This window comes from Mauremys mutica, chromosome 1 (assembly GCF_020497125.1).
Source record: "Mauremys mutica isolate MM-2020 ecotype Southern chromosome 1, ASM2049712v1, whole genome shotgun sequence".
Classification (NCBI taxonomy): Eukaryota; Metazoa; Chordata; order Testudines; family Geoemydidae; genus Mauremys; species Mauremys mutica.
Window position 1 is genome coordinate 113,823,395 of NC_059072.1, and position 25,713 is coordinate 113,849,107.

Consider the following 25,713-nt stretch of genomic DNA (forward strand, 5'->3'; position numbering starts at 1 on the left):
CTTCACCCTTACCTTCCACTGCCATCCTCTCCCGGAGTTCCTGCTGTAACCGGCTCTGCCTGTCTTCCAGCTCTAGTTCTCGAGCACTGAAAGGAGAAACAAATCAAGAATGAACCTATGGCATGTGCTGGGCTGGCAAGGAGCCACCACACAGACTGCCACTTAAGCAAATTAAAATATTCTGGTGTTTACTCTCCTCCCACCGTACTGTATTTACCTTCCCAGACCCCTCCCCACCTTTCAGCACTGTTCTGACTCCTTTTGGAACAACACTGGAGATGTGTAGCCATTTCTTTCCTGATTAAAATGTAATCTTAATGCTTCCACAGCACCGGTCTTCAACAGGAGTGAGCAGATGGAGAAAGACAAAGAAGATTGTGGAGAGAGATTCCCTTTTTCACATGTCTGGGCAGCAACCAGCCCAGCTGCTTTCTTAGACTGACTTTATTCACAGTGTTACCAGCTGGATTTCAAATCCAAGACAGAGACAGCGTGAAGGAGCAGATGCATCTGCAGTCATTGCTCAAGCCACATTTTACCTCTGTGCAAGTCTCCCTCCTGCTACATCCCACTCTGAAGAAAAAGTTACCTGCCAAATAATGGACGACTGAGGGCATTGCCTCCTCAGATTCCAATCTGAGCAGCATTTTGGGGCTTCTCTGGTAGTAGCATCCCAGAGCACACTGAGCTTTTGAAACACCAAAGTCAAGTCTTGCTTGCTCAGAAACTTGTTTCAGTAGCATGCAGTGCACTTTGGTGTATAAACACTATGGAAGTCCCAGGTGTTCCTAAGCTGGAAAAGAGCTGTAGCATCTGCGCCCAGTTGGAAGGCTGTGGGGTCCCACTGGAAACAGAGGACTACAGGACCCATTTAAAGAAGGGATAGGAATGCAGACAGCTTGACTGCATTCAAAAAAGGACCCTGGACCAGCAGGAGAACGGGTTGCCCAGTCATTCCCCGAAGACCACTTGCCACTAAAACTACAGATGAAAGATTGGGGCTGAACCTGCAAGCAAGGGATGCTTTGTACGGAAAGAGCCTGGGAGGACAGAGTGAGGGCTCAAACCTTTGGTTAACATTCACACTTACGACTTATCCAAACCTTTTGTGCTTCCACTCATCACAAGTTCTTTTTGTACTAGAGACTCTTCCAAAATGTACCTTTATTAACTTACTGGCTGGGAACTGCATTCTATCCAAGAGGCTTCTGAACACTTATTACTGGCCTCTTACCACTCTTACGACAGTGCTGGAAGGAGACCCTGCCAGTACTATCTGTGAGTAATCTCATCTTTGAAGCTGTGCTACCCCATGCAGAAAGCCTCTGCTCACTCACAATATCATCAGCTCAGACTCGTAGCGCACCAAAGCATTCTTCTCCTGCACCAGCTTGAACCACTCCTGCATCAGTTTTGGATCATCCTTCTTCCCCATGCCTGCCAAGAGAGAAACCTTGTAAGTTTTCAGGATGATGCCCTGCCATCCCCACGAGCCCCGACAGCCAGGAACAAAAATGGGGGCAAAATGTGCAAAGAAAGCCGAGCAAGATGCTGCCAGAGCACTCCCAAGCCGGGTCCGTTTAGTTTGCCTACGGCACACAGAAAGAGGAGGGCACAGAACTGTAGGTGTCACCTCCGAAAGGATTCTCTCCTCCTTGGATCAACACATTCTGAATCCGTTTTTGCCATTGCTCCTCCCCCCCCTTCTCATTATGGTAAACCCATAATTTAGTGGCTCATTTCTATTTAGGCTTCCCTAAATGACCTTGAACTTTAACAACCTTTTTTGCACCTCCTTCATGTTACCGCCTTTAATGTATGCTGACTGGAACCTCCCCCCACACTCCAAAACCCCCCCTCTGTATCCCATATGTTATACCCTCCTGTCCGTCAGTCACATGAACTGAATCAGTTCTTTTACTGGCTAAGAGTGGCCCCTTGCCCACCTCTATTGAAACCCTGCCTTTTCACTGGCTCATCCGTTGAAGAATTCTCCTCTCTTGTGGTTCCTTCCTGCTGCATTGCCACTCTCTTTGGCGAGCCTTCTCCTAGTGCATCTATTAACAGCAGTTCACTGCGTCCTACAAGTCCGTTATTCCTAGAATTGCTCATCAGCATTAGAACTACACGCACAGAAACCCATGCTACATTTGCTAATATAAAAGGGAGAGAGCGAGAACCCACTTCAGAACTCACTTTTTAAAATTTCATTTTATTTTATTTTAAAAGAAACAACCCTGCGCCTCCTCATCTCATAACCCACAGGCAAGGCTCCAATGGTGTCAAATATATTGCAGATTAAATTGCTACACTATGTTCTCTAGAACTTTCTGCAGTGATTTGAGATATGCCTCAGACCCAAGAATACACCATAGAAGCTATTCCAAGGTCACGCCTATTTTGGGCCCCTTGATCCTGCAATGAGCTACATCCAGGGGGACCTCTCTGACCCTTCACTGGGTGGCTGCCTGCGTGCATGGAGTTTGCTGCAAGAGGGAGGCCTCCAAACTGAGCTCGAAGGTGCAGAGATTTGAGCCGAGCACCTGTTGGTGTTTATGATGCAGGCCTCTGCCAGCTGCACGACTGAACCTCATCTTCTCTCACTCTCCACAGACTAACAAAGTTTCCTAGCTTAATTGACATCTCTGCCTAGTTATGCATTATGGACACTCGGCATCTATATTAGAAGCAGCTTCTCTTTTAAGCACAGTCTTATGGAGACCAGAAACAACCAAACAGAAGGTTTGCTATTTAAATTCCAAATACTGAGAAAGCTGGAAATATGTGCCACTCCAATGATCAGTACATTCATATCAGTGCCCTGCCTCCATCCCTAGCTCCAACCAGCCCTTACACTGAGGTCACATGGGAGATCCAGTACCTCCTGTTAAGCAGCAGCTTTCCTGCTTAGAAGTACCTGCTACTGAAATACAGAAATAGTAAATGTTTAGGGGATACTGCCCCCTGGTCCCCCATAACAAATTCTGGCTCTCTGGATTTTATACCAGTCTATTGCTCAGTTCCAAGCATTCTTTTCTGAACCTCTCTGCACAATATGCCCAGGTGGCCATGGGAGGGGGGAGCTTAGACATGCAGATGTCCAGTGCAGTGGCGCCATGAAAGCACTGGGAAGTCTCCCCACCCTTTCCAGTGCCAGGATGTAAAATAAATGCCTCTAAGAAACAGCCAAATACACCTTGCTACTGACCCATGATTGTATGTATTTATGTATTTGTTTTTAACAGCCAATGAGCAGAGGGATGTGGGAGGGGTGGGGAGGGAGGGTGGACAATCGATATGAGAGCACCATGGAAAGCAGAGTAAGTGGTTAGCAAAGTTATGCTGTGATCACATTCCACCCCCTACCCCATGCCTTGGCAATGGAAACTCTACTATGGCAAACTCCATCTGGGACAAATTCAAGAATGCACTCAGCAAGACATGGATCACGGAAGACCAGTCTGGTTTAGGTTGGTTGGTTTTTTAAAGCTCAAGGATGTTTTGCAAACCGGTCTTTGTAAGGACACAGTATTCCTTTAATCCATCCATACAATAAAACTGTCGTTTACGGAAGGAGATTCTCTTCCCTCATCCCCCGCCCCGTCTCCCAGACACCTGTGACAAAGAATAGAGAAATCAAATACACCAAATGAAAACAGGAGCTTTAGAGTATGATACTGCTGCTGCTGCCACTGCAAATCAATGCCCCAGTGACCTTGAGACTACCCCTTCCCCAGTTAAAAACAGAAAAAGGGATACTGTACCTTTAAAAATTGCACACTCATACAAGCTTGTTACAGAGGTTGCTACTGAGACTGAGGGAAGGAGACAGGAAGGGGTTTGGAGGTTGGATATATAGATATTTTATGTCACCAGCCAATTAGTGCTGCTATGAAAATCCAGCTGGGGTGGAGGGGGATAGAGGTTGCGTGAGGTTACATTACCTTCATGGGCACAGCAAGGGCAGAAGGAGAGAGGTCTACGGCGTGGTGTCCCGGCATTGGGCTCAACTTCAGTAAGACCAAATGAGGAAGAGGGAGGAGAGGAGGAGGAGGAGGAGGAGGAGAGGAAGAGGGGGAAAGGGGTGAAATAAAAGACAAGCAGAGGACAAAAAGCGTAAGAGTGAGAAAGAAAGGAAACAACAAGAAGAAAAGAAAAAATACAAGAAATGGAGAAGCAGAAACGAGGGAAACAATCTACAGATGAGTAAGGTCCCTCATCAGCACGGATAACAGACAGGAGCAGACTGAGGCAGTGGGAGAAGCGGTTACTGAGCTGTACAGTTACAGGGAGGAAGATTACTCTTGAGTTTTTCCTGTTCATTGTGGGTTTTCAGTTGCAGAGGCTTCACTCTAACACCATGTTGAGTGTATGAGATACCAGGACAGTAGGTGAGGACAGGTGAATAATTATCTCTTGCTGATAAATGTCAGCATTTAAAATAAGATCTAAAAGGTCTCCATTGCCTGTATGGGTCTGAAACTTGGGGCCCTGAGCCCTGCCACCCGAGGCTGAAGCCGACGCCAGAGCAATGTAGCTTCATGGGGGCCTCTGTGGCCCCACGCAATTGCCCTAACACTGGCCCTGGCTTTTATACACAGAAAACCAGTTATTGTGGCACAGGTGGGCTGTGGAGTTTTTACAGCATGTTGGGGGGAGACTGGGAAAGAAAAAGGTTGAGAATCTCTGAACTAGACGGTCATCCGAGGAGGAGGAGAGGGGGAGGGGCAGCAACATGAAATTGAACCCACTTTTAAAGAAACAGCATGTCCACCAATAATTAACATTTCTAACAGTATCTCAGGAGAACACATGGACCAAGAAGTGACTGAATATCAAAGCTGGAGGCTTAAGATACCTAAAATATATAGAGAGAGATAAACCTATCTCATAGAGCTGGAAGGGACCCTGAAAGGTCATCGAGTCCAGCCCCCTGCCTTCACTAGCAGGACCAAGTACTGATTTTGCCCCACATCCCTAAGTGGCCCCCTCAAGGATTGAACTCACAACCCTGCGTTTAGCAGGACAATGCTCAAACCACTGAGCTATCCCTCTCCCTGTATAGTTAAAAAGGAAGGAATGCCTGTGTCAGGGAAAGGCAGTAACTCAACAGCAATTATATGAGGAGGAGAATTCATAACTCACAGAATTCAAAATAACTCAGCATATATGACAGTGAGACAGCTCTCACTATAGAGACCTACAATATTGGTGAACAGGGAGGGTGTTAGAAGGGACCATCACAGAACTAGTGCAGCACATATAGGACACACTGGAGTGGGTGGGAAAGCACATCAGCTTGCAAAATCATGTGACTGAGCAGCACGGCTCTCTCTGACAGGACGAATCTTTTGCACGGGGAGTAGGAAGGGAGAACATTAGGAGAGGTTCCACAGTCAGGAACGTGATAGTTACAGCTTGAGCCCTCTTTTTAGTTCATGTAGAATTAAAAAAAAAAATCCATTTATACTGACATTTCTTACACTTGGTCTGAGCCCAGAAGTGTTTTTTCTGGGAGAAACAAAGTTTTCAAGCGTGTGTGCGCGTGTGCGTTGGGAGCCTGAAAACTCACCCTCAGCTTTGTTTAAATATTTCAAAGATAGTGGCTGAGGAATTCTTGATTTGCCTTGTTAATAGAAAATTTAGCTTGGAAATAAAACTCTGGAAATGTATGTAAAAGATAGTGTGCTGAGTATACACCATCTGAACATCCCATCTCTTCATTGAAACCCTGCTTCTTCTGTGAGGAACATGAACTATAACTCACCGCAAGATATCATTATCAGGGCCGGCTCCAGACCCCATCGCGCCAAGCGCGCGCTTGGGGCGGCGTGCCACGGGAGGGCGGCAGGCGGCTCCGGTGGACCTCCCGCAGGCATGCCTGCGGAGGGTCCGCTGGTCCCACGGCTCCGGTGGAGCATCTGCAAGCACGTCTGCAGGAGGTCCACCGGTGCCGCGGGACCGACGACCTCCAGAGTGCTCCCCGCGGCGTGCCGCCTTGCTTGGGGCGGCGCAATTCCTAGAGCCGCCCCTGATCATTATCACCACTTCCATCTCTGAGTGTTTTCTTGGTTGATCTGTTTTTTAGACTGTGAGCTCCTTGGGAACAAAGACTTTTTTGTGTGTCTAAGAGCACTGAGCAGAGTGTGTCCAAGCAGAACTTTCAGAAACATGCACCAAACTGTGCTGCTACAAATGTTCAAAGTTGCAGATGCTGGAAAGATTACGTGTCACTTACATTTGAATATACAATCATTCTAAGAAGGACAAGTAGTTCTAGAAATAGCAGCTGCAGACTGCACATACAAGAATTGAGCAGGCCCTGCATGTTATGTGGTCTGACTGGTAGACCATGGAAGCATGGCTGTAAGCTAGTAAATGCAGTTATCACTGTAACACCAATGAGTGAGGTACCAGGTATAAACCCATGTCTGCTGCATAACGCGTCCCACAGGGAAGACTATATTGCTGCTACTATTCTGTAACTACAGCATGGAAGCTCTTCTTGCAGTTCTGGTTGAACTTTTTTCTTGGTCCTAACCTCTTCTTTGCTAATACCTATAATCTTCTCAACCATTCCCCAAGCAACGTGTGTTGACAATCAAGTTATGAAGGCTTCAGGTCCCCATAACAACTATAACTCTAGCCCATTAAATTAATATCAATACTGCTCTGCCAGTAAGACAATGTACATAATGTGAATTACGCACTGTAGAGTTACGTTTAATTGCATTCTTTTCTATTACACCAGATAAAAGCATGTAGCATGTCATGTCAGTGCATACAAGTTATGTGATCATACATACCAGAGCAGAGATAAAGTTGTTCTGGAAAATTTAACTCAATCTCCTAACTTCTGTACAACCAAAACCTTTGTTTTCAAAAGGTGACGAGCAATCCTTTTTAAAAAATGGAATACGCATAGCTTTATATGCTGAACACCACAAATAGCAAAGGACAGAGTAAAATGCAATGCTTTCTGAGTTGAAAACTTACCTTTTTTATCATGTTAGCTGTTACACTCCAGCATGTGCCATGATCTGAAGTCACAGCTATCATGGAACCCAGCTTATTGGTCTCCAGACACGTACTACTGTTTTAATATAAAATCATTAAAATGTAGGGCTGGAAGAGACCTCAAGAAGTCATCAAGTCCAGCCCCTTGCGCTAAGGCAGGACCAAGTAAACCTAGACCATCCATGACAAGTGTTTGTCCAACCTGTTCTTAAAAACCTCTAATGACAGGGATTCCACAACCTCCACTGGAAGTTTATATCTAACCTAAGTCTCCCTTGTTGCAGATTAAGCCATTGCCTCTTGTCCTACCTTCACTGGACATGGAGAGCAACTAACCACTGACTTCTTTATAATAGCCCTTAACACATTTGAAGACTCTTATCAGGTCATCCTTCAGTCTTCTTTTCTCAAGATTAAACATGGTCAGTTTTTTTAAAACTTTCATCTTAGATCAGGTTTAATAAACCTTTTATCATTTGTGTTGCTCTCATCTGGAATCTCTCCAATTTGTCCATATCTTTCCTAAAGTGTGGCACCCAGAATTGGACACAGTACTCTAGGTGAGGGTCACCAGTGCCAAGTAAAGCAGGACAATCACCTCCTGCGTCTTACATACCACACTCATGTTATACACCCCAGAACAATATTAGCCTTTTTGCAACTGTATCATTGTTGATTCATGTTTCATTTGTGATCTAGTATAAAGCCCAGATTCTTTTCAGCAGTGCTATCACCTACCCAGTTATTACCCATTTTGTAGCTGTGCACTTGATTTTCCCTTCCTATGCTAAGTACTTTGCACTTGTCTTTATTAAATTTCACCTTGATTTCTGACCAATTCTCCAATTTGTCAAGGTCATTTTGAATTATAATCCTGCCCCCCAAAGTGCTTGCAACCGCTCCCAGTTTGGTGTCATCTGCACATTTGATAAACATAATCTCCACTCCAATATCCAAGTCCTTAATGAAAATATTGAATAGTACCAGACTCAGAACTGACAAACCCATTGTGGCTATTCCTTATAACTCTATTATCCTCTAGTTGCTTACAAACTAATCGTTTAATAACTTATTCCAGTATCTTTCCAGGTATTGAAGTTAGGCTGACTGGTCTACAGTTCCCTGAGACCTCTTCGTTCCCCTTTTTAAAGATAGGTAGTATGTATACCCTTCTCCATTCCTCTGGGACTTCACCCATCCTCCAGAAGTTCTCAAAGAAAATTGCTAATGGTTCCAAAATTGCTTCAACTAGTTCCTTAAGTACCACAGGATGAATTTCATCATATCCTGCTGACTTGAATAGATCAAATTTATCTAAATATTCTTTAAACTTGTTTCCCCTCTATTTTAGCTTGTGTTCCTTCCCCCTTGTTGTTCATATTAATTGTGTTGAGTATCTGGTCACCATTAACCTTTTTAGTGAAGACTGAGGCAAAACAGACATTAAACATCTCAGCCTTCTTGCTGTCATCAGGTATTTGCTCTCCTTTGCCATTAAGTAGAGGACTTGCACTTTCCTTCATCTTACTCTTGCTCCTAATCATATAAAGAACCTCTTCTTATTGCCTTTTATGTCCCTTACTAGGTGTAACTAATTTTGTACCTTACCCTTTCTGATTTTGTTCCTACACGCTTGAGCTATTCTTTTGTACTTCTCCTTAGCAATTCATCCATGTTTCCACTTTTTGTAGTATTCCTTTTTGATTTTCAGGTCATTAGTAAGCTCCTGATGGAGCCATATTGGCCTCTTATTTATAATGTTCCTATCTTTCCTTCACATTGGGATAGTTTGCAGTTGTACCTTTAAAACCATTTCCTTAAGCAATTGCCTGCTCTACTTAACTATTTCCTTAGATATTTTTTCCCATGGAACCTTAACTACCATTTCTCTGAGTTTGTCACAGTTTTTTAAGTCCATTGTCCTTATTCTGGTGCTCTCACTCCTTCCTTTTCCTTAGAATAATGAAATCTGTTATTTCATGTCACTTTCACCCAAATTGCCTTTCACCTTTAGATTCGCTACCAATTTCTCCCTGTTGGTCAGAATCAAGTCTCAATTGCTGTCCCCCTGGTTACTTCCTCCACTTTCTGAAATAGATACAATTCCCCAAACACTCCAAGAACTTATTGAAAATGTGGTGTTTCCAACAGATGGCTAGGTAGTTCAAGTCCCCCGTTACTAGCAGGTCTTGTGCTCTGGATATTTCTGTTATTTGTTCTAGAAATGCCTCATCCACCTCCTTCCTGATTTGATGCTTTACAGTAGACCACAACCATGACATGTTGTTTTATATACATTTTTTCTGGAGCTTTTAATATGTTCTCAAAAACATCAACATGGCATTGTTGTGAAAACACTGGCATTCACCTACTAATAGAGCACTGGTGAAAGTGTTTGTTTTAGTGCACACACTAATCCCAGTGGTCGGATGGTGCACATACTACTCCTGCCACAAAGGATAATGTGTGCTGTTTCCACTGCACTATGATTTACGAGATTTATAAAACCCTCCTCCTCTTCTCCCAATACCTGCTCCACTGTTAGAGCCAGTTGTATTCCCTGCCTCACTCTTCCTTATAAACACCCTTTCCCTCTGCCAACCCAGGCCCTGGCCTGGTCATTTCTCCCAGGTCTCTCCCTGCATCCCACATAGATCACAGAATATCAGGGTTGGAAGGGACCTCAGGAGATCATCTACTCCAACCCCCTGCTCAAAGCAGGACTAATCCCCAGACAGATTTTTGCCCCAGATCCCTAAATGGCCCACTCAAGGATGGCGCTCACAACCCTGGGTTTAGCAGGCCAATGCTCAAACCACTGAGCTATCCCTCCCGCCATGCCAGACCCCACTGCACCCTAGCTCCACCACTGCTTCCACAGCCCCCTTACCCTCTTACAGTCTAGCTTTACTGCTTTTCCCAATTCCTGTCTCGTGCCAGAACCACTGTCTCACCCTTGCAGCTTTTTGCAGTAACCACCTCATAACAGAATTCTTATTTTTCCCAGTGACCCCCCTACTCTTCCTCACCATCAGAAACACCTCCACACCAGACCCCACAATGCTTCTCTAGCATCCAAATTCTTTGCCAAAAGCCCTGCGACCTAATCCCACTGCATCCGCATCATAACCCCCGCCCCCTTCCTAGCCTCTACTTCTCCACGTGCTACTGTCTTCAACCGGAAGCACCTCTTCTCACAGAGTCCCCTCTCCTGCAGTGATCTACTACTCTGGCTTTACTGCTTATACTAATGCTTCTTCCTCCAGTAGCACTTCCTCTGTTCCCAGTCATAATGAATGACTTGGAAAGGGTTCCAGACTTTATAAACAAGATGTTGCCATTGTATTACACAGTTACAGGAGTTTGGGCAAAGCTACAGAGTATTGCAGTGTACTGATGACTGTCCTGCCTTACACTGAGCTGCATAGCACACTGTACTGCAGTGAATTATTACTGCAACATTTATAAGGCACCCATCATCATGGTATTGTATTGTGCATATCACTGTATGATGCTGTGCTCTTATTATTGTACTATACAACCCCAAACATTTTACTGCATTGTAGGCTACACCATCCTATTCAGTATAGTACAACATCTCCACTCTCCTCCTATCTGTATGGACTCCCCATTTTTAGTGAGTGGAGTGAGTGATTGCACATAGATTTTACCATGTTATCATTAAATGGGGATTGTTTAGTTAAACAAGTTAAATCTATGCTAGGTCATGGAGCGAGGGAATTGAACTTTTCACAGATGATCATGGACCCCAAATACATTCCCATGTCATCCACATTCACTAGCCCTTCTGGTGGATCCCTTTAAGAAAAGCCCTGTAGCTCTTTTATAAGAAGAGAATCAGGAACAATTTCATGTGACAAAGAGAAAAACCTCTCTCTTTAGCAAGATCATTCTTTTAGCCGGCCCATTTACCATCATATTTCACATTTAAATTCCACAAAAGCTCCATTTTTAAAAGGTGGGGTTCTTTATTTAAGGCTCTGACTCGACAGGTTTGTGCTTGGGCAGGGATTGGGTTCCGAGCAAGCATAGATAAAGCCTAACCATACAAAATAAGCAGTTCACAAAATAGCGATGAAGCCTTGGGTCCCCATCTATCCTGCCCTGCCCATGTCACTTCTCCTTGCACCTCACCTCCATTTCAGCCTTGCTGCTTCTCCCAGGACTTTTCACCTCTCCTCACCACATATAATGGGGCTCTCTTAACAGTGTTTTGCACGGCTAGGTCTTATCTATCTTAGCGAGGGAAACTACCACCTCTTTATACTAAACCACAATCCTTGCTAGAAAGGAGTTAAAATGATTTCCCAGGCCCGTGTCATGAGGGCCAAAGGGACCAGTACACTAGGTAGATGAATGTAAAAAAAATCTGTTCTTTAAAACATTTTTTCTAATTTTATGTTAATTTCATGCTGGTTAAAAGCCCTGGACTGGCAGGTCTGGAGACCCAACTCCTCTGTCCACAGCATGGGTACAGCATGGGTAGCTGCATCGCAACCCTCCCCAGATTGTCCTGCTAATGTGGCTCAATCCTGGCCTACAGGAGGCTAGGGATGAGAGGGGAATTCGGTTTCCATGACCATTCCTAGGTCTCTCCATTGACACCACCAGTAAGGGTGTTAACTGTGGCAGCAGTCTGTGCTATGTGTTGGGAACTGGACTGAGAATCCTCAGTTTTGTTTCACATATGCCACCGAACAGCCAGCAGATGGCAATGGCTTTTGGTGACTATGGAGCCTGGCTAGACTGAATCAGAAAAATCAATGCTCTAAATTTGTCTGCACATGGTGGCTCTGTAATGAATTACATGCGTCAACTGACTCTCACCTTGGCAGGTACAAAACTGCGTTGAAGGAATTACCCTCACCAAATCTTTCTTTCAGGGGTAGGAGAATCTGCATCCAACTGTTCTCTGTTACTGATATCCGTGAAAAACCTTAGATATCAAAACTGGGAGTTGAACTAAGAACACCTCTGCTCTTAAACTTTATAGGAAAAGGAACAATTTTAGAGTTATCAAAATACATCTTCCTCTCTGTTACATGCAACTCAGAAGAGTTCTTGAGGATTTTTTTGTAGCTCAATTCATCTAAAAACTCCCTGAGTCCCTCAACCACATATTTTTTCTCTCTCTAACAACTTAACCATAGTCTACTGCCCCAGGTAATGCACTGTTGGAAGGACAACACCCCAGATTGCATTTATGAAACAGCGTCTCACAGCAGAGAAAGGAGGAAACCAAAGGAAGCACCAGACATGACGAGGCAGGCAGGAAGAAAGTACAATGGAAATGCTGAAGGTGGCAGCAGGATTCCTAAATTAAACTCCACCATCAGCCTCAGTAAGTCTCCTCTGCATGAGCACTACGGGGATGAGAGCTGAGCTGATTTCCCTGAGAAGTGCTGAGCACCTACAACTCCTATTGATTTCAAATGGATGCACCTCAGGCCAAGTGGGATCAGGTTCTCTAGGAGGCGCTGCCTAGAGCAAGGCATTAGATTTGGGCATTGCTGGCTAACCACAGTGGTTTGACAGTCAGCACATAGCAGTTCTGGTCAGAAAAGCCAGGTCAGAGGCTAACTCTCAGGGTCTTGTACGTTGCTGTGGTGACAGCTGTCCTCACCAATTCAGGAAAGAGGAAGTGAATGATACTTTTAATCTTATGCCACCCACCAAAACTTCCTTTTAGCAGCCAGAGTAAGAACATAAGAGTGGCCATACTGGGTCAGACCAAAGGTCCACCTAGCCCAGTATCCTGTCTTCTGACAGTGGCCAATACCAGGTGCCCCAGAGGGAATGAACAGAACAGGTAATCATCAAGTGATCCATCCTCTGTCGCCCATTCCCAGCTTCTGGCAAATACTGAAGTCTGAGATAAAACCAAAACCACATCTGACTTAGGCCAGTAAAAAATCATGGGAGGTAGCCTCTTTCTTTCATTCCTCTGAAGTCCTTCCCCCATCTTGGAGGCTTATGGTTGCCAACTACATGACACGGGACCATCCCAATTCCAACTGGTTTGAGCCATGCCGTGTAAGACTAACTTTGCAGGTCTTTAAAGGGACACTGTCAACTTGAATTTAAAAAAAAAAAATCAAGGTTCTGGTGCAGCATGCTTTAAACAGGATATACAGAATTAAACAAATATTAGTCAGGTTTTTTTCTATGCTTCCCTCCTGGCTGATCTTTACAAGAATCTTTTCTTTAATTACATGATCTCATATTTGTACACTGATTCATTCAGTGCCCAGGATAGAACTGCTCTGAGGATGAATCAGGGTGTATTGTAAAGGAGATTTTGTCTATAGGGCCCTGCCTCATTTGTTGCAGGAGTTGGAAGGTGTGTAGTGAATGAGGTAGAGGACTGCAAGAAGAAAAAGGATGGTCTCATGGTTAAGGAGGTGAATGCAGCCTTAGAGAACTGGATTCTATATTTGCTTCTGCCACAGAGTTCCATCTGATGCTGGGAAAGTCAGATAAACCAAACTTTTCACAGATGGGTACCCAGAAAATGAGGAAGCTAATATTAGTGACCAACCTGAGACTCTGTGGTCTGATTTGCAGAAGTGCTGAGCGCTACCAGCTGCAGCTGATGTTAATGAGAGCCACAGTTTGAACATATGAAGTACTATATGATGCAAAGTATTCTGAAAAAAAAAAATCAAATCCTAGGTGTGTCATACTGGGCACACAAAATTAGTGGAAACTTTTGACTTTAATTCCTCTGTGCCTCAGCTTCCCATCTGTAAAATGGAGATAATAATACCTCCTCTCACAGCAGTGCAGTGAATATGAATTCACTAGTGTTTGTGAAGACACTCAGATACTATAGTGATGAGTGGCGCAGAGCGGGGTTTGAATGATGTGCAGTAAATAAGGCCAGGGGGCCACACACTGAACACTGAGGAAAAAATAAAATATTGAATAGCTGCTCTTTAAGGGAGCACCATCCATCGTGCATTGAATGAGGCAGGGATCCTGTGGGAAAAAGCATATGAGATCATGTAATTAAAGACTGTATCATAATGCATATGCACAGGAAACAAATTAAGGTTGCCTGAGTAATCTTCATTCTGGCATTTCTTAACTTTTAAGTGCTTGACTTTGCAACCTTAATAATGTTCTTTTAACATTGTTTTTGAGCAGTAATATAATATACACATAAGACTGACTGCCGGGCACTGAAATGCAGCCATCTCTAGCATGAAATGCAGCATCTGTTTAACAGTGCCAATATATAACATTTTAGAATAGGAAGTGAGGAATACGCCATCTAAATAAAAGTACAGGGGCAATATAGGGCAGTACATATAATTACACAAATTGGAATTCAACCAGGACGTCCAGGTTAGCATTGCTATTCTTGTGAAAGTTGCTGTGGAATCTGTAATGACTTACTGTAATGCAACAATGCTGGTATCAAAGAACACAAACACAAATTCATAATGGGCCTTAATTATTCAAGAGGGTTTAGAGATTGACAGTTCAATTTGAGTAATGATTTTTTGTACTTTTGATTCTCTTAGTTGGTCAGCATTCTATGGATACGGCCGCTTCTGCAGTCTGGTCTGAGCCTCAGAGACTGGGTCAATGAACTGACACTGACTGCTACTAGAGTCATCATTAATCCAAACCAGAGTCCTAGCCATTCAGAATGTGCTTAGCATGGGAATAAAGCCTCAGTCTGGGAACAGACAGTGTGTGGGCAGGCTGCTGCACCCATATGGAGTCCCCACAACTTCAGTGGCACTCCATATGGGTACAGCAGTTGGCCCAGGCATGTCAGTTTCAGGACTGAGGCTTAAATTCACCATTAAACTGGAACAATGAAGGAGAGGAGAGATGAGCTTCTTTCATTAACTTCAGCACTGTGCAGCCGTTTCTGGCCTAAGTGCTCTGGCAGCCCCCAAAGCAAATGTAAAACCAATCACAGAGGAAACAAACTGAACTACAAAGCCACATCATCTGGTAGGGTGCACTGACTTTTTTTAAAGGGATACTGCCAGGGACTGTACTTTTAAAAATACACTTTAGAATTGGGCCAAAACACCTTTTCAACATCTAATATAAATAGAAATGTCTCAAGATTTTTAAAAAATAAGTCAATCACCTTTTTTAAAAATGTAAACATTCCCCTGGAGTGTTGGAAAGCCAAACACAACAGAACTGTGCTAGTGTATGAGCACCACGTAAAGTAAAACTGACTATAAACAGAAAATGACTGTCCAAGCTGAGAGAAATTAAAAAAGTCAACGACCATAAATTGTGAAACGTAAATTAGTTTTTTAGTTTTAATAATTTGAGATTATTTGCAGCACAAGGAAGGATTTCATTTTTTAAATGACAGTGTCCCTTTAAATGAATTAAGGCTTCTGCTTTTTATTTTTTTTAGCCATCATTAGTGATTTTGAGGGGACTCCTGTCTCCAAGGAGGCATCAATTAGGTTAAGAAGAAGGGGGGGAAGGTTTCATGGAGATAGCATTAGACGGGGATAAGGATCTATTAAGTGTAACTCAGCATCAACCCTTTTACAGCTCCTACTGCATAAATTATGGGCATTTCTGGAAAGAGCCTTCCTTCTGAACGTTTTCTTAAAAAGTCCCAGTATAAGATAAACTCCAGAGAGACTGATACAGCAAATGAAGCACAGGGCTCCAAGGAAGGCCTGCCACATGTAAATTACCACAGACAATTTGGAAAGCAAGCTGGGGCCAGTAAAAGAAAACGCCTGTATTCCGTCACTGGAACGTAGGTGGGTATTTTTTGTCCAAAAAGCTAGTGCATCAGGGTGGATTGGAATTGTTCCCAGCAGCCAGACAGCCAGAGAGATTACTGCGTGGTGCACTGATGGCCAGGGGGGAAGTCTTGGGGAAAGGCAGGAGGAGGAAACGACAGTTAAAACAAAGTAAACTGCTCCTAGAGGGCCTAATCCAAAGCCCCTTGCAGTCAATGGAAAGAGTGTGTGTACATGGAAGTCGCTCCTTTCCATTCCGGGGAGTTGGTCCTGACGCTCTCCCTACCTACACTTTGGGCTTATACTCTCAGTGAGAAATGAGGGCCAGAGAAGACTAGGGGTGAGCCAGCACTTGTGTTGGCTCTACCTACAGAGTGCTGGTTGCTTGGGCTAGATCTACGAAGTCTAGATTTAGTGACTAAACAAGGAAACTGCTACAATGGGGGCTAAAATAAAGAAAGGGATTTTAATGGTCAAGACTGGTAAACTACAGACAAGTAGAATTCACAATCCTAAACTAAAGCCATCTATTAAGGGAGGCAGGCAGTGGCACCCAGGCAAGAAAGGAAAATTGCCGTGTCGGAGGGATGATTCTAATCCCTACATCCAATAAAAATAGAGTAAATCACTCTAATACATGTTTTTAAGGGTCTTAAATAACAAAAGAGAATTAATATAATCAGAAGCTTCCATATGGACAGCTGGATGATGCAGAGCGGGTCTCAGGGGAATAGAGATCTGGATTTGTTGTATTTCCTAACCTGCAATACAACAAAGTAAGTCAGAAGAAGTATCCCTTATCCACCAGTAAGTGTTTCTGATGTCTCTACTGGGAGCATTTTGCTCTCTTTAGGACATCAGAACACTCCACTTTCTTTGGAAGAAGAAAGGGGAACCTCAGGAGCAGACTTTTGAGAGCACTGGGTTGATTTATTCCCCCAGACTGGGGGTAGTTCCTAAAGTTTGTTGTTTCTTGTTTTTGATTCCCATTTTTCCCCCCATTCACTTTATGCTGACTTCTTTATCCTAGTGGAACGTGGAGGGAGAGAATGTTTTTGGGAAGCCAGACAACAAAATAGGCTTTATCACCAACAGGGAAGGTGGCTGAGATTTAGGGGTTAAAAAATCAAATTTAGAAACAGAATTCAGTAGTGTACAACCCTAAAGGAGAAGGATTTCGCTGTTGTGGGAAAAAATCCTCATAAATGGTTTGTGGACTGCGACAGGCTCTCCTCTCTTTGAGCTGGAAAAGGGGTTCTGCTATAGCAAATCAATTATGTGCAAGGTTTATTTCTTCTTGTTGTTTGTGAGCCAAGGTTGGGAGAAAGAGGTGAAGGGAAGGTTGGGGAGGGTTGTCAGCGGGGTTAGTCTCAGTAAGAGGTTCTGCTATACATACCACCCAGGTGCAAGTCGATGAGGTCACTGTAATAAGACTCTCCCCAATAGTCTACAACAAGGAATCGGTGAAGAGAGAGTTATTGGATCAGATATCCACCCCTAGCCCCACCAAATCAAAGCAATATACATGAGAGAGAAAGAGACACACACACACACACGAGAGAGAGAGACACACACAAGGTGAGAGAAAGACAAAGAAACAACAAGAAATCATGCAGCTGTATTATACATATACTGGAGGAGATGGGGAGACAGAATAACAATCACCAGCAGGCAGGCAGGCAGGCAGGCATTGGGCTTCCAGAGGGAGGGGGCACGAGGGCTGTACAGAGACACTTCACCTTGTTCAGTGTGTAGTAGTTCCTGACACCGACCTGTTTCCTGTTCTTTCTAAGGGCAGGTCTACACTAAGGGCGGGGATCGAACTAGGGTACGCAAGTTCAGCTACGTGAATAGCGTAGCTGAACTCGAAGTACCCTAGTTCGAACTACTTACCCGTCCACATGCCGCGGGATCGAAGTCCGCGGCTCCAAGGTTGACTCCGCCACCGCCTTTTGCAGTGGTGGAGTTCCGGAGTCGACCACGGCGCTTCCGGAGTTCGAACTATCGCGTCTAGATCAGACGCGATAGTTCGAACTCCGAGAAGTCGAACTCACCGCGTCGACCCGGACGGTAAGCGTAGACTAGCCCTAAGAAAGGAAGCGCTATGCTTGTTGCTTCCAGGCTGAAAAATGTGTCCTAAGGAAGCACCATAATTTCTCAGGGAAACTGCAGGAGAGGTATAAGGATTGATTTCTTGGGGGTGAGACAAGACTGAGTGTACAGCACATGAGTGGAGGGCACTGGGTGCTGGAATAACCGAGGAGTCCATGAGTGTGTGCACTGGGAAGACACGTGTATATTTCTGCCAATACGAAACGTGTGCTGGGGAAGGAGAATGTCTGTTGGTGTGGGTGGGAGGTAGGTGCTGGGGAAGGAAAGAGCTTGTGTGGTTGTGCAGGTGTGTGATAATGGACACAATGTGTATTTGCACACCTCCTAGAGAAGGGCTAGCCAGCCAGTCTGGTATTACACTGTGGTTCTTTGGGCAAGAGGCACATGGGGGCAGTTTTTTCTGTTTGGCTGAGCACATGGTTTAGCTCATGAAGACCAGAGACTCTTGGCAAACCTTGGTGATCTGAGAGCTGCAGGCATATTTTCCTTAACTTTTAAAATTGGCTGCCCAAGATCTCTTTTAAGCGTGAGAAGAAACATCCAAGATGACAGAGCCCTCATTACTCACTTAGTTTAATAATTAGTCAACAAAGTGGAAAATAAACACTAGAGACCAAAGCCAAAAATGTGTCCCACCAGACCAATGCCCTTTTTTTAAAAAACAAAGTTTTGATAAACTAATATCAGTCCCATGCAGAACACCATTTCCCATGGGGCATTTGAGGGAAGTGGAGAATTAAACTTTCTTTGAGACTGAGAGAAAGAGGCAAAGATGCAAAAAAGATTTCAGAAGACTGAACTCCTGAACACACCAAACTTTTCACTGGAGATGGAGACCACATTTCAGAATGTTCAAAGATGTCTTTTCTATGCCTTGAATTTAGTCTGTACAACCACCAATGGGAGAAATTGTTAAAGAAAGACAGAGAGACTAATAAGGAAATGAAATAGCCATGGGGAGGTCGGGGTGGGAGTGGTTATGGACTATAAACTAAGAATACAAAAAATAAATGTAGGAATAAATATTCAACTTTCAACATAGTAAGAAATTAACAGTGGGGTGCTCCAAGTTGTGTACAAGAACTGGTGGAGTTTATGTATTTATCAGTGATTTTGAAAAGAAGGTGAACAGTGAGGTGGAAACATTTGCAGCTAAAATTATTTAGGTTTTAGTCAAAACTAAAGTAGACCAAAGAACTTCAAAGGGACCTAACCAAGTTAGATGATTGGATAACAGTATGATACATGAAATTCAATGTTGACAGATATCAGATAATGCAAGCTGGAATAAATGATTTGAAAAAAATCATACACATTGTTGGGTTCTAAATTAATGTAACCTCTCAGGAAGAGAGCTGGACATTATTGTGAACAGTTGAATGAAGATATCTGCTCAGTGGCAGTTGTTAAAGCAAACAATGTTAAGATGTATCTAGAATGGATGGAAAATAGAAGTGAAACTATTTTAATGCCATGATATAAACAAATCATAAATCCTCCCCTACAATGCTGTTTTTAGTTCTTGTCACCCCATGTCAGAAAAGATATTACAGATATAGAATGGGCCCAGAAATGGGTGATGAGAATGATTAAAGGCAGGGAGAGACTCCCACTGGAGGAAAGATTTAAAATGTTTTTGTTAGAGAAGAAATGAATACGAGGGGACTTGACAGAGATAATGCGCGGTGCAGAGACGATCAGGTGCTCTTGTCTATTCTGTTTCAGAATACAAGGAAAAAAGGAGTCAATTAAAGGAAATGTGAAAGGCAGCAAATTTAAAACTGAGAAAGGCAATGTTTTTACATAATACTTAATTAGCTGGTGGAGGTCATGGCCACAAACTATATGAATGCACCAAACCTAGCTGATTAACAATGGAAAATCTGAGGAATAAATGGAAACTGTCCATATGTCAAATATTGTCATCAAGAAGTGGTTAATCATTTTGTCCACTTTACTTGCATATCTCCTCCTACCATTTGTTTGGTAGACTCTGTTCCTTCCTTTATGTCTGTGCAGCAACTTGCACGTTGTAAGAGCTACTTGAAATTATTATTATTATTAATAATATAAACCTTTATGTTTTATGTCAAAAGTCAACCAGCAATGAAAGTTAGGAAGAAATCTGCTCGACGGACAGGTGATTATACAGTTATACATTACAGAGAGTCTAATACCTTTCCCTGAAGCATCTGGTGCCAGCTACTCTTCAAGAAAGGATGCTAGACCAGATGGACTATTGGTCTGATCCTGTACAGTAATTCCTATGTACCTCAGCCCTCTGTGTCAGCCAGGTGTGTAAAAAAAAAATAAATGTATTTCTCCCACCTTAAGCATGGCCAGGGCACTCTTTCCCTCTGTATAAACTTGGGAAATAGGGAGAGACCATCTTCAGGCAGGGGCGGCTCCAGGCACCAGCGCAGCAAGTGCATGCCTGGGGCAGCAAGCTGCGGGGGGCGGCCTGCCGGTCGCTGGGAGGGCGGCAGTCAGGCAGCCTTCAGCAGCATGCCTGCAGGAGGGCCGCTGGTCCCGCGGCTTTGGGAGTAATTCGGCGGCATGTACGCTGAAGGCGTGGGACCGGCAGATCACCCGCAGAAATGCCACTGAATCCGTGTGACCGGTGGACTGCCCGCAGGCGCGCCGCCGAAGGCTGCCTGACTGCCCTGCTTGGGGCGGCAAAAACATAGAGCCGCCCCTGTCGTCAGGTATCATACAAGCACTGTACACATTCCTCTCCTTTTGACCCCCTTTGCTTATCGGATTTCACTAAAGGGAAGTGCTAACATGGTTGACCAAGGACAAAAAAGCAGGATTGAAAGACAAAGTACAGTGGAGTTTGCAGCGATTTCACATATAGTGATCACTGCTGAGTTGGTATCTGAGGCAATGCAGTGGTCTGCTTCAGGGAAAAGGGTAGGAGACGTATGTAGATTTCCTGAATGATCCATGGATGGAGGAAACAAAAGTTGCTAACACTACTGAGGGAGGGGTAAAGTAAGGATTTTAAAAGGAGGGGAAACACGGTGGCTCCAGTGTGAAGATAAGTAAAATGCCCCCACTGGGCTGGCTGAGGAAGTGGGGGACACAGGTCACATTCTAGCCTATGTTTCAGCCAGCGGAAGTTGGATTTAGACTTTTTTGGAATAAAGCATTCCCTGTTTATCCTCTGCAAGGCTTGGAAGAGTTCAGGCTGCAGAGTCCCTTATGACGGGCTGAAGCTTCTGTAAACATAACTTGTACAACCTTTTGGTGGAAATGTGGTGCTGCCACGGGCTCAGAGCATCTCCCAGAGATTTGCTGGAGCAGGAGATTCTCGCAGTTGCAACAAGAGAGATGCATGTTCTCATATTCCTGTTTTTTACAAAAATGGTCACAAACACACCAGCCCATGCAGGGCTGGGTTTAGGTTCTGTCAGGCTCAATGACAAGTAAAATATGCAAGGCCCCAATTCAGCTCTCCCTCCGCCCCCCCAAACTGGATACCCACAGCCCCCACACCATCACTGCCTGCCTGGCTAGACATGCCCTAGATTGTGGAGAAGCACACGCTTCCATTTGTAAGGCTCCACAGCCTCTGGTGACGCTCCTTACATGGATGTCCTCAGCAGGTGAATGAGGAAGAAGGGATTCAAGGTGACAGAGGAACAAGCTAAAAAACTAACCAAAGACAGGAGAGAGAGGTATTAATTGTGCAGTAGCTAGAGGGCCTGGGGTCTGCGAGTGGTGCCATGTCTGAATGCATAGATAGCATAGAGAGAGAGGTGCCACTGCAGATGTATTATTGCATCAGGTTATTCTGTGAACCGACATATCATAGAAATCAATCAGAACAAAAAACCACTGAGGTGATCAAGCTTGTGCTCCAATGCTGACCGCGTGATTGCAGCACAACCCTTTGTTTGGATAAGGCACTGTTAATCGCCCAGCCTCTATAGGCACTTTCTTCTGCAGCGGGTGGGTGAGTGTCACTTGCCAAGATTATCTGGGTATCTCTCACTTCATTTCCCAGCTATCGCAGGGGCTCGATTACTGGTGCATCTTGGTCCCTCATATTCTCTTCCTCTGGCACACAGTCATTTAGTACACTATAGATCTTAGTTCCTTTGATCTAATTTCAGTTGTTGGGTTCAGTGTGCAGGTGCTGGGTGATGTTGGTGACCTATGATATCCAGGAGGTCAGACTAAATCTAGTGGTCCCTTCTGGCCTTAAATTCTAGGATTCTGACTTTCAGAAAGCCCAGCTGAGGGTTAAAGACAACCAAGTGAGATGGCTGAGTAGTAACCAATGAAAACCACACCAGATCTCCCTCCCAAGGAACCTTTATCACCCAGTCCAGTGCAATCCTTACAGAGACAGTGGCTGCTCTTCCATCTGAGCAACACACTGTTCCACCTTTCAAACAGCTGTCCCATTATTACCACTTGTAATCTCTGACCTCTGCAGTATGGTGCACACATCTGGGCCTGCCAGCTGCACATGCCCTGCATTTGCCTGGGGGGCGTTGGCTCCTGGCCCAATAATTGTATTATTTGGGACTGGGTTTTTTTCTGGATTATGATATCATATGGGGAAGTTGTAGGGGTAGAAAACTGCCACTTGGAACAAGTGTTTTTCTGCTCAGATATTTTTCCAACCTCGCTCAGCACTCATTGTATTTAGTCACAAAAAGGATGTAGCACATTCCATTAACAGCGTGACATGGTGAAACCTTTTGGTACATGCATTTCTGCTCCATACAGCTCGGGTGAGAGGTTATTGGTGTCTGTGCTGTGCAGTGAGGAGAAGGTACTTGCTGGGACAGTTCTGTGATGGTCTCTTGTGTGGACACTAACTTTGATGATCCAATACAATGCAGGAAAAACAGACGTCATTTCACAGTGATTTTCTTATCCTGCCAACTGGGCTCTCCTTTCTGGGTAACCTAAGTGAATTCCAGCTGGGTAACCCCTGTGCAATTTCTCTATGATGTAATTAATATTCCACTTTTGTTCCACCACCAAATAATAATAGAAACACCTAGCTCTTATACAAGAGCTTTCAATGAATAGTGGGTAGGCATTGTCTGAGCCCCAAGCAAAGACAACTGCTCTGGGGACTTCTCCCATGAGAGAAGCCCCAGAGTTAGAAGAACCTCAGGGATAACAGGGCCTCAAAATTCTGCTGGGAAAAGGGGAATTAATTCATGATCTGAGTCCAGGTTAAACTATTCCACTTTCAGTTCAGAGAGGACCCCTTCACCCTAAACTACAAATTGTTACGAACTATTGTATGGGCATTTAGTCAGCAAACATTAAGCATTTTAAGGTACCTGCTTCTCCTCTAAGGGCCTTCTCTACTGCAACCCCTCTCTCCTCCAGCTGCCTCTGCTTCTCTTCTACCTGCTCCAGCTGCCGTTGGATGATCTGTTCAGGAAGGGAAGAAAGGAACACCATCATCAGGAACTGTTCCAGTACTCCAAATTATCCGGCCCAGAATGACGGCTCCCCTTTCTCCCAGCAATTCCAAAAAGCTGCTCCCCATGTAATACTTCCGAAGTAGATGTCTAATCAGGAGAGAGATGTGTGCTTTGCCCTAGTTTTGCAAGCAATCCCATGACGTTCCATTTTCTGCTTAAGTCTCCCACCAATCCCCAAGACAAGAGGTGGTGCTGTTTGGTTAGGCGGGCCCCTTTCTCAGTGAGACAACACAACTGGCCAACAAGTTTCATGTAACTCCCACCACCGCCTGGAAAGGACACCTACCACCCATTCCAAAGGTGCCTCTGACAATAAAATGTTCATCTGGTACACTTATTGCAGCAAAATCCCACTGTAACATCATCACTGGCATAGCTGCATCGCATGTTATTCCGGGAGATCTGTTATTCCATTCGATTAACAATGGTTATTGCTCAATGGTAGTAGCTCTGACTATGCAGGTGTTTCCTTGCTCTGCACCATCATGAAAGCTTTGAGCAACTCCTGGCATGTTTGTGATGAGGCACCCAACATGATGGAACAGCAGCAATCTTGTTGAAATACAGGAAAGTAATCAACAAAATCTGGCTAAACAGCCTTCTCTTGCACATCCTGCTGAGTGTCAGGATAACATGGTTTTCCTGGATGGCAGAGTGTATTTCCTGTCAGGGCAAGAAGATACTACCAGAGGTACTACCTGGGCTCTGTGTAACCTCTTTAGTTCCTCCTGCTTGGCTTGTCGCCGGGCAGCTTTCTGCACTCGCCTGGTCAGTTTGGCGTTCAGCTCCTCCTCAGTGTAGGCTCTCTGCAGAAAGGAAAACAAGAGCAGATTTCACATACCACGAACAAGAGCGTGGGGGAAAGAAGACACTCCTCTCTCCATTAACCTCACAAGTGATGTGATCCTTCATTCCCACAACTTTGTCAAAGAGTCAAGCTGTTCCATCTGCACAGGTGTTCACAGCACAGCAAGTGACACTGTCAGGATCAAGACAGCATGAAGGAGTGTGTAGCTCAACTGCAAAGCTGTGATTTTATACAGCATCCCAGTCCTGGCTTTAGCTGGTATATAGAATCTTAGACCCAGTCTAAGCACAAAAATTGCACCCACTTAGCTAATTGGTACAACCCTCTTGTTTGGACACTCTGAAATCAATTTTAAAAAGTGTCTACGTATGGAGGCTGCACTGACTTAATTTAGAAAAAGGCTAAGGGCTTGTCTACAAGGGAAAGTCATACTGATATACTGTTTTAGAGTCACACCTTTGCTTATATCAGTATTCCTCACACATGGTCATTCTTATTCCAGTGTAAGAGTGCCTTTTTCAGTTTATCTAATGTTGCTTTGGAAGGGTTTTAAGCTAAATGGAAAAAAAGCCACTCTTTATTTGGAACATAGGTCCACATAGAAGAGTTATACTGATATATCAGTTTTATAGCTGGTAAAACTTTTCTGTGTAGACAAGTCCTTAGTTAAATCACTGTAATTTCTGTGTGCATAGACAAAACCTAAACGTAAGGGAGGGAGGGAGGGAGTGAAGGGACTGTCATAACAACCACCATCACAGCTAGCCAGTGAAAAATGAAACCACAAGAAATCATGTCAAGGGAAGAAAGGCCATAGCTACAGGGGAAAGAAGGTTCTTTTTCAGACAAGTTAACTCAGTCGAGTTAGCTTAACCTGACAGGAAAGCCCTCTTAATACCAGGGTAGACACAGTTTAATATCTTTTCAGTCATTATGTCAGACCTGTATTACCTGTGTTGTAGCCTAGGTGGGCACAAACTTATGTGACTTTGAAGATGTTAACAAGGCCTCACAATTATGTCAAGCTAACCTGACAGAGCTCACTTGACTGAAAAAAGCACCTTTCCTCCTCATATAAACAGATTCAAAGTCTAAGGGACAACTGGAAAGAGGCAACTGCCTCTTCATAATCAAACCCAGTTGTGGACAGAGTTGCCGCTCAGTTTAAGGGGCAAAATGTTGGGAAAGGGAGACCTGAATTTCTTTTTTCTAAATCTAGTTAACATCACTATTCTTTTGCAAGTCCCAACTGAGCAGCCCATCGTTGTAAGATTGGTCTTGACAACCAGTATCTGGGATAGTTTAGTGTGATCTTCAGTGGAGTTTTAAAGCCAAAAGGGCAGCAGCTCTATCCCACGCTTTTGACACGGGATTACATGGAGGCACCATCATATCTGCCAAGGGAAAGGAGTTAATGTGTTGCTTCTTCATTCTTCTGCACATAACTGCTACCCCAGTTAGAAAGCAAAATAATTGAGGGGTGCGGGTTTCAGATCCCACCAGACACTCCTGTGATACAGGCTAGGTTTGGGGGCAGGGATAGAGTGTAGGAAACAGAGATACT

General features: G+C 44.2%; 1 protein-coding gene across 1 annotated transcript in view; it reads right to left on the reverse strand.

Annotated features, from left to right (window-relative positions):
* MICAL3 (microtubule associated monooxygenase, calponin and LIM domain containing 3) overlaps positions 1-25,713 on the reverse strand; it is a 346,852-nt gene that overhangs the window by 7,598 nt on the left and 313,541 nt on the right. The window contains exons 44-48 of the mRNA XM_044991795.1: positions 24,040-24,147; positions 23,195-23,288; positions 17,170-17,220; positions 1,338-1,437; positions 13-86 (exon numbers count right to left, since the gene is read on the reverse strand). Coding sequence (XP_044847730.1) covers positions 13-86; positions 1,338-1,437; positions 17,170-17,220; positions 23,195-23,288; positions 24,040-24,147 — 427 coding nt within the window. The remainder of the gene's footprint in view (positions 1-12; positions 87-1,337; positions 1,438-17,169; positions 17,221-23,194; positions 23,289-24,039; positions 24,148-25,713) is intronic.